Source organism: Danio rerio, chromosome 11, assembly GCF_052040795.2.
Source record: "Danio rerio strain M-AB ecotype USA chromosome 11, GRCz13ab, whole genome shotgun sequence".
Lineage (NCBI taxonomy): Eukaryota > Metazoa > Chordata > Actinopteri > Cypriniformes > Danionidae > Danio > Danio rerio.
In genome coordinates, this window is record NC_141031.1 from 32,368,860 (window position 1) to 32,381,565 (window position 12,706).

The window sequence follows — 12,706 nt, forward strand, 5'->3', positions numbered from 1 at the left end:
CAAACATTATCACACCAAAGTCAATAAACCAGAAGCTTTAAAAATGATTTGTTAAAATTCACAAATATAACTATTAAGAGTAGTTCTGGATCGACTTGTTTAATTTAAGTACATACTGCTTTTTTTGAACGTTTAGGGTCAGACGGTATCAAAGTGACAATAATGTTTTGTAACATAATTTGAAATAACTGGGAGGTTAAACTACTAGAAACTGGATCACAGGTATGTTGAGTGGAAAGTGGTAGCCTAAAGACAAGATACAATAGTGGTTACAACGAGTAGCCTAAAGACAATTTTATATTGTTGGACTGTTTTATATTGATCATTCAGTCTGACAGCTTTTATGGACCATATTTTTACATTAACATTTAGTCATAAAGCAGATGCTTTTGCCCAAAGCCACTTACAAATAAGAAAGGCTTTAAGCAACTCACCATAATGAGGCAATACTTATAAAAAGTACTACTTATACAAACCAAAACTAGGGTAAGCAAAAGGAGGAAAATTAGGATTTTGTCAAGTACTTGTGGAAGAAATGAGTTTTCAGTAGGTGTTTGTATGTTAGCAGTGCATCAGTATACTAGTTTGTGTGGTACTGGGAAGGTTGTTCCACTGGTGAGGAACAGTGAAGGTAAAGGTTCTGGAAAGTAAAGGACGTTTTAATTTTTAAAATGTCCTTCATATTATAAACATGCATGAGATGCTGTAAAAACAGTGCAATGTGGCACAGGCATATTTAAATACATTCCAATCTGAGTAAGTTTATTTTATAAGTGGCATTCACAGTTATGACGTCAGGTGCATTCGGATAACTGTATTAATATTTTTTACTAATCATGAATATTCATTCTGAATTAATTATTTGAATAAATTTAATACAAATATTATATTTATTTTGTTACACCTGTTTAAAGTTCATGTTTATTTCAATTCCGACATGATTTCAATGCATTAAATATATTGATACTGTCTTGCAAATGCCACAAAATAAATAAAGAATAAAAACAGCAAAGTGGAACAAAACAAATTCTGTGAATCGATACTATAATGATGAAGTCAAATATAGTAGCAACTTAAATTACAAATTAACCTCAGCCCAAGTGTAATTAACACAGTTGGATTTTACAATATGCTGCTGATTTTACAGTGAATTTGATGTTGGCTTTGTGGTTTATTTGCACAGTACACATGAAATGAGGAAGTATAAACTTTATTGTGGTCTGTAACTTGTCACGCCTTGTTATTTAGGCCATGAATGCTCCATCCTTTCGGGTGGAGCGGATGGACGATGGCCGAATTCTCCTCCATTACTACTCTGACAGAAAAGGACTTTATCACATTGTGCCAGGTGAGACATTTAAAGTATCAGGTACCCATACAAAATACATCTTCAGACACAATTTACATTTAAAAAATCCCCACTGTCCACATATTATTTATTTATTTTGCTGTCCTTATTTTAACTGGCTCATCATGGATTGTTGTTGTCTTTGAACCCATCGGTCAGGTATTATCGAGGCTGTGGCAAAGGATTTCTTTGACAGTGAGGTTACGATGACCATACTGAATCAATCAGAAGAGGATGAGCGCACCGGAAAAAAGGAACATGTTGTTTTCCACATGGTGCAGAAGGAAAAGGTCACCAAAAGAAAGGCCCAAACAAGACAGAACAACAGTGAGGAGGAAATACTAGAGGTGAAAAAAGTATGTAAGACCAGACTGACAGGAATAAATTGCAAGAATACTGTACGAGCATCTTGTTGTAATTTTAAAGTTTAGTGTCTTTTTTACTTGCTTTGGCACATAATAAAGGAGTATTACAATTTCGAGTAGTCTTACCTACTTAAAGATCAGACACTTCAATCAGCTGCAGGTTATATGAGAACTATGATGAATGGCTAAATAGGTCTAGACACCAGGACTGTCTGATGTCTTTGTGTTTTTTAAATCCTAAGTAACGTGTGAAAATATGTAACCATGACAACTGCTGTATCACAGGACAAGGAGGAGACAATGAGGAGGATGAAGGCCAGGTATGCAAACCTGCAGCTGTGTCCAAGGAAACGATCTCCATGGGAGCTTGTGAGAAGCATTGTCATGCTGGGCCAAGGTTTGACAGACATCTATTCACACTGTCGCTGCTGTTTTTGACTTTGCTACTACACAGCATGCTGTATCTGAATGCCTGACAAATGATTCTAAAATAAGAGATATATATATATTTTTTTTATTGTGCTTTAAATACATTTCTAAACACATACACTCACCGGCCACTTTATTAGGTACACCTGTCCAACTGCACATTAATGCAAATTTCTAATCAGCCAATCTCAATCCAATAGAGCACCTTTAGGGTGTGGTGGAATGGGAGATTCACATCATGGATGTGCAGCTGATAAATTGCAGCAACTGCATGATGCTATCATGTTAATATGGACTAAAATCACTGAGGAATATTTCCAGCACCTTGTTGAATCTATACCGCAAAGGATTAAGGCAGTTCTGAAGGCAAAAGGGGGTCCAACCCGGTACAAGTAATATGTACCTTATAAAATGGCTGGTGAGTGTATACATATATTCTATATATACATACATATATATATATATATATATATATATATATATATATATATATATATATATATATATATATATATATATATATATATATATATATATATATATATGATAGGACAGTATATTTTAACAGGAAAAGTAGAGAGGGTTGAAATCATGCAGGAAATTTTCTTGAGTTGGAATTAGAACTAGCGTAGTTGCACTATTGTCGATGCACTGATCATTAGACATTAAAAACTGTATGTAGACATGTATATTTAAAACAGTCTACATCACACTCTAACAATGTACCTGTTTTGATAGTTTTTCTTAGAATTAATAAGTTTACACATTTTTTCTACTCTGTAGGCAATCTGCGGCAGTCATTCACTCCCAGCTACCCAAAAACACTGTGGATTGAAGAGCAGGCCTTCTGTAATGCTTTTCCCTTTCACATAGTTTTCGATAGTGACGTAAGAAACTTTAATTCTGTCTTTTCTATTGTTTAACATTTCCAATTTCAAATTTTTACAAATTGTCTGTCTTTCTAGCTGGTGGTGAAGCACACAGGTGTCAACATTCAGAAGTTTGTTCCTGGACTGCAGACAGCAGGAATCCGACTGGATGAGTACTTTACAATTGTTCACCCAGAGGTCATCTTCAACATCCAGAGCATCAAGAAGTTCATTAACAGCCAATTTGTGCTAAAAACCAGGAGGGAAATGTTACCAGAGGTCCAGCAAAACCAACCCACTCTCAAATTGAGAGGTGTTTATTCCCTTAAAAAAAAGTATAATTGAAATTGATCCCATGTTTAGACAAACTGAGTGAGGTAGAAAGGTTGCATGAGTAGACATAAATCCATGGAGTTGGAAGGATGCATGACTATAAATACATAAAGCCACTAGTAGATCTAGACACTTGGAGCAAAACATTTGAACAACATAGTAGTAGTAGATCTAGACTGTTGCAGAAAAAATTAGGTATGAACAGGTTGAAGGCAGCTCCAAACGGGTGGCATTTGAGCTCCAAGTGGGCCATACAAATGTTCTGAAACTTGGGACTGCTCCATTTATTTAATGTCTTGTACATAATCCAATGTTTTATATTATTAACATCTACACCTATCCCAACCCAAAACCTTAACCTTTATGTTTCTCAATAGGCGCAGCCCTGCTGAAAAATCCAGCTTAAACCAGCCTTGGCTGGTTGGCTGGTTTTAGCTGGTTGAGCAGGCTGGATTTAGAGGGGTTTTGGCCATTTCCAGGCTGGCTTCCAGCCATTTCCAGCCTGGTCTTAGCTGGTCAGGCTGGAAAATGACCAGCTAAATCCAGCTAAAACCACCTTGGCCAGCCTAGTTTTAGCTGTACATAGCTGGTTTTGGCTTGGCTCCCAGCCTGGCTAGGTTGGTCAAGTTGGTTTTAGCTGGTCATCTCCCAGCCTGACCAGCTAAGACCAGGCTGGAAATGGCTAAAACCCCTCTAAAACCAGCCTGGTCGACCAGATGAAACCAGCCAACCAGCCTAGGCTGGTTTAAGCTGTTTTTTTCAGTGAGGAGCTCTAACCCTTCTATCTGAAACCCAATCTACTTGTGGCATAAGCCCTTCCAGTTGGTCTCCGCAAGCATGTACTGTCTATAAGCATATATTCTTGAAAAATACTGAATCATTGCATAAGTAGTAGATCTAGAGAGTTAGAGCTGAAAAAGGTGGAACATCGCATTAGATGGCATACATAAATCAATAGTGGAGGATGTGGAGGTTTGCATAAGTACATACATATAAATCTAGAAATAGAAATAGACAGGTGGAGCTGGGTAAGGTGGAGGGTTTCACTGAGTATTTAAATATTAAGCAAGCAGTCTCCTTGGCTGCACAATATCAGGGCCTATCAGCTTTCCATCATGTGATTTCTTGCAGACTGGACCATCTAAAGCAGGAGTGCTCAACCCTATTCCTGAATCTACCTTCCTGCAGAGTTCAGCTTCAACTCTGATCAAACACACCAATTAACACACCTGCAATGAACTTGGTAATTAGAGGCAGGTGTGTTTGATATGGGTTGCAACTGAAATCTGCAGGAAGGTAGATTTCCAGGAACAGGGTTGGTCCCCATTGATCTAGAGCAGGGGTGTCCAAACTCGGTCCTGGAGGGCTGGTGTCCTGCATAGTTTAGCTCCAACATCCTACAACACACCTACCTGGAAGTTTCTAGTAAACTTAGAAAGAGCTTGATTAGCTGCTTCAGGTGTGTTTAATTGGGGTTGGAACTAAAATATGCAGGACACCGGCCCCCACCGGCCCAGAACCGAGTTTGGACACCCCTGATCTAGAGTTTATTTACTGAACTAGATATCTGTTTGTTTGTATTTTTAAGGACAGATGATGTGGATGGAGTCGCTGAACTGCATGATCTATCTGTGCTCTCCAAAGCTACGAAGTCTCCAGGAGCTAGAGGAACGGGGTCTTCATCTGGCTGACATCGCTCAGCATGACACCACAAGAGATCTGATCCTGCTCAACCAGCAGAGGCTGGCTGAAATTGAGCTTTCCAATCAGCTGGAAAGAAAGAAGGAGGAGTTGAGGATCCTCTCGCGCAACCTGGAGATCGAGAAGCAGAAATCAGAAAAGCTCCTCTATGCCATGCTGCCGACGCATGTTGCCAACCAGCTTAAAGAGGGCAAAAGAGTGGAAGCGGGTAATGAAAGCTTTGAACGGAGCATTGATGGACTCATTTCTCATGCTTCCCAAAGTTCAGGCTCTTTCTGTTCTTCTTTCAGGTGAGTTCAAAGTGTGCACCATCCTCTTCAGTGATGTGGTCACATTCACTAACATCTGTGCAGCCTGCGAACCCATTCAGATAGTCAACATGCTCAACGCCATGTACTCCAGATTTGATCGTCTTACAAGCATCCATAATGTCTATAAGGTATCTATCTATCTATCTATCTATCTATCTATCTATCTATCTATCTATCTATCTATCTATCTATCTATCTATCTATCTATCTATCTATCTATCTATCTATCTATCTATCTATCTATCTATCTATCTATCTATCTATCTATCTATCTATCTATCTATCTGTCTATTTGTCTGTCTGTCTGTCTGTCTGTCTGTCTATCTATCTACTACAGTTAGAGATGGTTCAGAATGATCACTACCGCCATGTGTAATGCCGCCACGGGTCAAAGGGATTAGTAAAATGTCTTTTACACTGCCGCCAGGGGGCACAAAAGAATGAAATCCGAATGGACAGAAAAATACAGTAGACAAAAATACCATATTAATAACATAATACCATAAGAATTATACAGTAGACATAATTAAAACTGCTACTTGTAAATGAAGATGAAATAACAAAACAAAACATAATTCCTTCATAAATCATTCTAAACTTGGTATTAAGCTTTACTATTATAGTAAACTAGTTAAGTACAACAAGGGTTCATTTTAGAAATAAAAAAATAAATAAAAGACAACTAAAATGCGAGTAACAACCATAATTAAATAAATAAATAAAGCAGTGTTGTAGACTAAATACAGAGATTTGTACAGTACTTTTATTTTAAAATGATAAGAAAATTAGGTTTTCATCTATCTATCTATCTATCTATCTATCTATCTATCTATCTATCTATCTATCTATCTATCTATCTATCTATCTATCTATCTATCTATCTATCTATCTGTCTGTCTGTCTGTCTGTCTGTCTGTCTGTCTGTCTGTCTGTCTGTCTGTCTGTCTGTCTGTCTGTCTCTAAACAATGTCAATGACAATATAAAATATATACAATTTAATGCTGTGATCTACCGATTTTCAAATTACTTAAGTAAAAATATCTTAATCTGTTAATCCAGTGTTTTTTACACAATTATAGTGTTCATTAACGTTTTGAGTTCGTTTTTTAGTTCATTTTTTTAGATGAAGTGATTAAAATAGTAACTGAATGCTTTTGTTGTTTCTGTTTTAGCTTTAGCAACTAGTACTGAGACCAGTGCTAGACTTTGTTTTGTTTATTTGAAAAGGCAACATTTAAAGCAAAGATTTGTCAAATTACTTTTAAGTGTTTATTTTTAATTTGATCTCAACTTAATTTTTAATAATAAAAAAACAAGTAAACATCAACAATAAAAAAATTATATTCTTAAAAACACATTATATTTTATTATTGTTAATGCTATTAATGTGAAAAAAGAAAGATATTTTCTCAAAACAGGTGGAGACAATAGGTGATGCTTACATGGTGGTTGGTGGTGTGCCTGTTCCTACAAACACACACGCAGAACGGGTGGCAAACTTTGCCCTCGGTATGAGAATTGCTGCGAGAGAAGTAACCAACCCTATCACAGGACAGCCCATACAGGTGTGTATGTGTGACAATATAACCTCTGCGGGATCATTATAGTTTGTCAAATTAAATTGATTTATTGTCAATCTAGATTCGTGTTGGCCTGCACACCGGTCCAGTTTTGGCTGGCGTTGTAGGTGAGAAGATGCCACGATATTGTTTATTTGGAGACACGGTAAATACAGCCTCTCGGATGGAGAGCCACGGGGTCCCAGATCACATACATGTGAGCCCCTTCACTTTCAGGTAAACACTGGTTTTAGACTTTCAATTCAAATGTAAGACTTTTGAAGATCTTACTAAAACCAATAAGAATGAAATTTAAGACCCATCATTCTGATTTTTAGAGTGTTGATATCTTGTCACACAGTCTTAATGCACACTTTAGTCAGTAAATATTAACATTTAACATAAAAAAGCAACAGTGAAGACATGTATAGTGTTAAACTACAATTCTATTTCAAATAAATCTTTCTGTTAAACTTTTTATTTATCAAAGATTATGAAAAAACTTATCGTGACATCCAGAAAAATATTAAGCAGCTCATTTTTCAAAGCTTACAAATCATAATTAGAATAATTTCTGAAGAATGAGGTTATTAATTATATAAAATAACATCTTTCCATCACAAGATTACATTTGAAAATACCTTAAAATACAAGTTAAAGTTTTAAATTGTAATTACACAGTATTGAAGTGTTTACTATATTTCATGTAAGTACAAATGAGGTCTTGTCTAAGTTCAGTCACCATAATAACACTAAATCCACTGACATACTTGATCTCAAACCAAATCTAAGAAAAGAATTGACCAGAACTCACCCACATCACTTCCTGTCTGCAGTGTGATAAAAGACAAAGGAATCTTTGAGATGGCGGAGAGGGGTGAGATCGAGGTGAAAGGCAAAGGCCTGATGAGAACATACTTCCTGCTGAAGAACCTCCAGAAGAGCGACGAACAGATCATGGGCTTGGTTGATGGAGAGATGTGTGTGTACCAGGAAGACCTGGAGGAGGAGACGGATGACCTGAAGGGTGAGGAAACTCTGTCCATGTCAAAACACATCCAAATATAATTTTTTCAAGTAGTTTCACCATAGTAACAGCTTTTTGACCCATTTGGTTTTTCATAAACGATATATTATAGGACTGTAAAATGTATGTCCTGCTAGCTGTGGGTTAGGATTTAGGGTCCTGTTTCCACCAGGAATTAGCATATGTTTTCAATGATCTGAATACAATTGGTCAGCTGCGATGTATTACTGTTTCCACCTGGCATTAACATGTGTTCATTTCATTGAGACCCTTCCCTCTTATATCCCCATGTTCTACACCTCTTTCCATAGCAAGGATTTTGATGTCAACTACAATTTCACAAATTCCACTGCTCGTTTAGTCATGACAGATAATGATCATCGAATTCAGCTTGTTGTCCTCAAAGGAGGCTCAGCTTGAGATATGTATTCAAACCCCCCTATGAGTGTACTTCTGAAGAGAAAGAATGAGCGAGTAGGGGAATGAGGGGAGGTGGTGGGATGCTGGAAAAAATTGTCAGCTGACACAGTGCAATGACTGCTGCTTATATACACATGTAACAATGGTACGACTGAATGATTAGGCTCTTCCTGAACCAATGTTGTGAACTTATTTCAATACATATTCTGTCTGCTTTGGTTCAGAACAATGAAGTTTTGGTGCTCTTTCAAAAAACAAATGTGTTCAGTCAGTATAAACAGAGAGTAGCTGTCTTCTGTGGCTGTTTGGATGCATTCATTCGGCTACAGGGTGACCAGACGTCCTGTGTTCAGTCCTGTATTTCAGCTCTGTAGAGTGTCCAGGCTCTTTAATGAACTTTTCCTAGAAATTCTTTATTGCTTAATGCTACCAGTAGTCTTCTGTCACATTAAAATTGCCTGATCAATTGTAGCCAGTGATATTTTGACAATTGGAGCACAATTCCAAATTGATCTAGTTGTAGTTAGTGACGTTAATGAGCATTTACATTATCCAATCAAAGTTTTTGAATTACTTACCTAGTATATGTGATGCACCTACCTTCTGTTTGGATAGAAATGTTTGCAGGCATAATATGTCCACAGTCATATTTGAGTGATATAAACATATCTTAAGCAGTATGGTTTTCCCCACTCACTGATATGGATTGACAGGCATTTATTACCATGTCGTTTTACTTAATATACCAAGAGTGGGTGGGAAGAACCAGCTAATTTTCATTTCAAGAGTTCACACTTAGCTGCTGATTGATGATAAAGCTTGTTTGGCATGCGGTCCCGGGAGAGAACCCTGAGCTCATAAGATCCTCGAGTTCGGGGCTACCTCCCATTTGCAAGGCGAGAGGGGAGTTTGAGCTCAAGTAGATCTCGAGAACTCCCCTGCTGTAGTAGCTAATGAACAGATTGCTCTTAAGAGATAACTACTTACTATGAGCATGTCTATGGTGCCGATTTGGATTAGTCAATTAACTTAAGTCGCATGTTTTTGGACGATGGGAGGAAACCTGGGGGTAACCCACGTGAGCACGGGGAGAACGTGTAAACTCCGCACAGAAACGTCAGCTGGCTTAGTAAGGACCAGAACCAGTGACATTTTTGCTGTGAGGCAACAGTGCTAACCACTGGGCCACCATGCCAACCATCTAGGAAAGAAGGAGGAGTAGGGGTGGAAGGGCGATTCTTCAAAATGAAGATGGCTATTATATGGAACTTAGGGAATTTAAAGTGGCTTAGGAATCGTCTGATTGGTGAATCATAAATTGGATAATGTGGGACAAGCCGCAAGCAATCATAAGCATGTGATTATCTCCAAATTAGCTTATAAATAAACTTCAATTAAAGGAACATGCGCAAAACATCTACAATTTTCTTTTACACAAAAATTGACATTCTCATCAAAAAGTGTGTGCACAAAACTGAACAAGATAAACTTTTTTTTATCCAATCAGAAAAAATGTGCACAAGTGAAGTTTTTATAAACATTTGCAGATGATTGATCATGGCTGGTCTTGCATCAACAATTATATAATCAACCAATCAGCTGATTTCCAAACGCACTTACGCCTTTTATTAACTTGATTTTTTTTTTCAAGAATCCCTCCTCCACCCCAATTCCTCCACCTCTTTGTTCCTAAGCTGAATAAGACTGGGAGTTATCAGGAATGACCTGAGCCGGGACTCTTCTCTCTCTCATCTTAAAAAGAGCTTGAGAATCCTTTGAAATCAGGGCTCTCTCCAGGGACAGCATGCCAAATGAAGCATCAGATAAGTGTGAACTCTTGAAGCTATGATGGAAACACATTTACCATTTCATCTTCTGAGGTGCAAGTAATTTAGAAGTAAGAAACAAGGCCCACAGAAGCTTCAACTGCAGCCACTTGCATTTTTTGTTCTCTTTGACTCACTGGATGAAAACATGCTTTATTTGCAAATGCTTTATGGAATATTCCAGTTTTGCGCATAAGATTAGTTTGCATATTTGGATGGAAACAAAGCTGATGGCTGTTCTTCAGTTCAACGCAAGAAAGAAATACATGTTTAAAATCGTTGGTTGTTCATGTTATTAGGCCATTAGTCTTATACATCAACCCATCACAGGGGTCTTCAAGCTTTCTTAAGGCCACAAAAGAGATCACAAAATTCAGTAAAAAGCTGTAATGTTGTAAAATATGATTACCACTTTAAATCAATACTTTAAATTGTAATTAATTTCAGTGATGGTAAAGAGAATTTTCAGCATCATGTGATCCCTCAAGAATATTCTGATTTGCTGCTCAAGAAACCTCTTATCTCACAATCCATGTTCACACTATCATTTGCACAGAAGTGAGTCCCGAAGACATGAATGCTGTGCTGAAAGTTGAAGAGGACGCACATAAGGAAGTGGCTGAGAATGGGAATAATCACACATCACCACCATCCCCATCATCTCTCCACTCAGACAAAAGCTCCTCCGATCATTTGATTCAGTTCGACATCACGCCAGCGTACGACAGCCCGAATGACTTCAAACATCTACACAATGGCCATCACTCAGATGGCATTAACACAAAGTTCTGCTCCATACTTTAGTCCTGTGTTTCTCAACCATATTGCTGGAGGACCACCAGCTCTGCACATTTTCCATTTCTCCTTAAGACACCTGATTTAGATCATCAGCAAAGACGGAAAGACCTGTAATAGGTTTGACAGAATAAGGACACATACACAACATGCAGTGTTGGTGGTCCTCCACGAATGAGATTGAGAAATACTGCTTTAGTCCAACGACGCTCATTTAAGGCAAGTTTCAAGAAGATTGAATTTCAAAAATACCATTTAAAAGTCCACAAATCAACATCTGTAACCTAAAACCAGCAGCACGACACACTCTGTAGTGTATAATGACTGTTTTCCCAGCTCAAAAAACAGTAGGGAATTTCAGCTTTGTGCATGCAGATTTGTCACGTGGGAAAGGCAAGTCTCTCCATGCTGAATCCCAGCGCCAGGCTTCATTTGCACCTGCTGGTCTCCTGCTGGTGAAGGCCGGCAGAAACACCAACCCCACTGAGAAAACTCATTTCCCTCTGGAGAAATTAAACACTTATTATGAACTGTTTTTGTGTGGAAATCTGATGGCAGACACAGATGACCAGAGGTAGGCAAACATATGGTTGCTGTTCAGCGATCAAATGTTTGTTTGTGATCGTCTGCGCTCTGTTAGGTAACATGGGAACTAATTATTCGATGTGATTCAAGACCATGCAATGTTTTTCTCTCAAAAACAAGGACTGCATGCAAATGTGCCGTGTGTTATTAATTTGCTTGCTGCTTCTGTGTTTGAAGGAAATGTGATTACAGAGGATTTCAAATTTTGAAAGAATGTTTAAGTCTGATTAATGAATAGAATAAATTTAAATTTCAGCGTACTTGTAATAACAATAATAAAAATCTATTCTATGAAACACACCTGCTTGTAAATACCAATTATACGAATCCCTATTTGCTAAGAATTGATTAAAGTGAATTTTGCAATGTATACTACCTGACAAAAGTCTTGTTGCCTATCCAAGTTTAGGAACAACTAATAACTTGAGTTCTAGGTCATCTGGTATTAGAATTGGCTTATATGAAAGGCAAAGCCTTTAGATTACGCTTATTTTACCAAAATTAAATATGATCATGCCTTTATTTTTTATTTGGGACAGTAAGGTCTGACTTTACTTTACAAAAAATTGTCACTAAACAGAAATAATGCACCGCGTAGTAGAATAAAAAGCTATGGTGCAGTGGAAAAAGAATAAATATTGTGTATGACCCCATGAACTTAGAGAACTGTATCCATACACCTCTGCAATGACTCAAATAACTGATTAATAAAGTCATCTGGAATGGCAAAGAAAGTGTTCTTGCAGGACTCCCAGAGTTCATTAAGATTCTTTGAATTCATCATCAATGCCTCCTCCATCTTATCTCGGACATGCTCAATAATGTTCATACTGGTGACTGGGCAGGCCAATCTTACAAAAAAAAAAAAACTACCTTCTGCCACTTTTGCAAATGATCAAGTTGTCAACTACATACATACATACACATATATATATATATATATATATATATATATATATATATATATATATATATATATATATATATATATATACACACACACACACACACACACACACACACACACACACACACACACACACACACACACACACACACATAAAATACAAACTGAATCATGATCAAAAAGTTGGCAACATATAAACTTGAAAAAAGTGAAAATTGTAAAATATAAAA

At 37.3% G+C, this 12,706-nt stretch overlaps 1 protein-coding gene across 8 annotated transcripts in view; it reads left to right on the forward strand.

Annotated features, from left to right (window-relative positions):
• The window catches only part of gucy1b2 (guanylate cyclase 1, soluble, beta 2), a 49,212-nt gene extending 37,273 nt beyond the window's left edge, over positions 1–11,939 (forward strand). For 5 of the 8 annotated variants that reach the window (XM_087273848.1, XM_087273852.1, XM_087273851.1 and 2 more), the window contains 11 exons: positions 1,249–1,348; positions 1,508–1,704; positions 1,999–2,110; positions 2,926–3,029; positions 3,108–3,324; positions 4,933–5,253; positions 5,336–5,484; positions 6,776–6,922; positions 6,999–7,153; positions 7,753–7,943; positions 10,746–11,939. In XM_087273848.1, coding sequence (XP_087129974.1) covers positions 1,249–1,348; positions 1,508–1,704; positions 1,999–2,110; positions 2,926–3,029; positions 3,108–3,324; positions 4,933–5,253; positions 5,336–5,484; positions 6,776–6,922; positions 6,999–7,153; positions 7,753–7,943; positions 10,746–10,993 — 1,941 coding nt within the window. In that variant the 3' untranslated portion in view covers positions 10,994–11,939. The remainder of the gene's footprint in view (positions 1–1,248; positions 1,349–1,507; positions 1,705–1,998; positions 2,111–2,925; positions 3,030–3,107; positions 3,325–4,932; positions 5,254–5,335; positions 5,485–6,775; positions 6,923–6,998; positions 7,154–7,752; positions 7,944–10,745) is intronic. The other 3 variants (XM_087273849.1, XM_087273855.1, XM_087273853.1) reach the window with 2 other exon arrangements.
• The last annotated feature ends 767 nt before the right edge of the window (positions 11,940–12,706 follow it).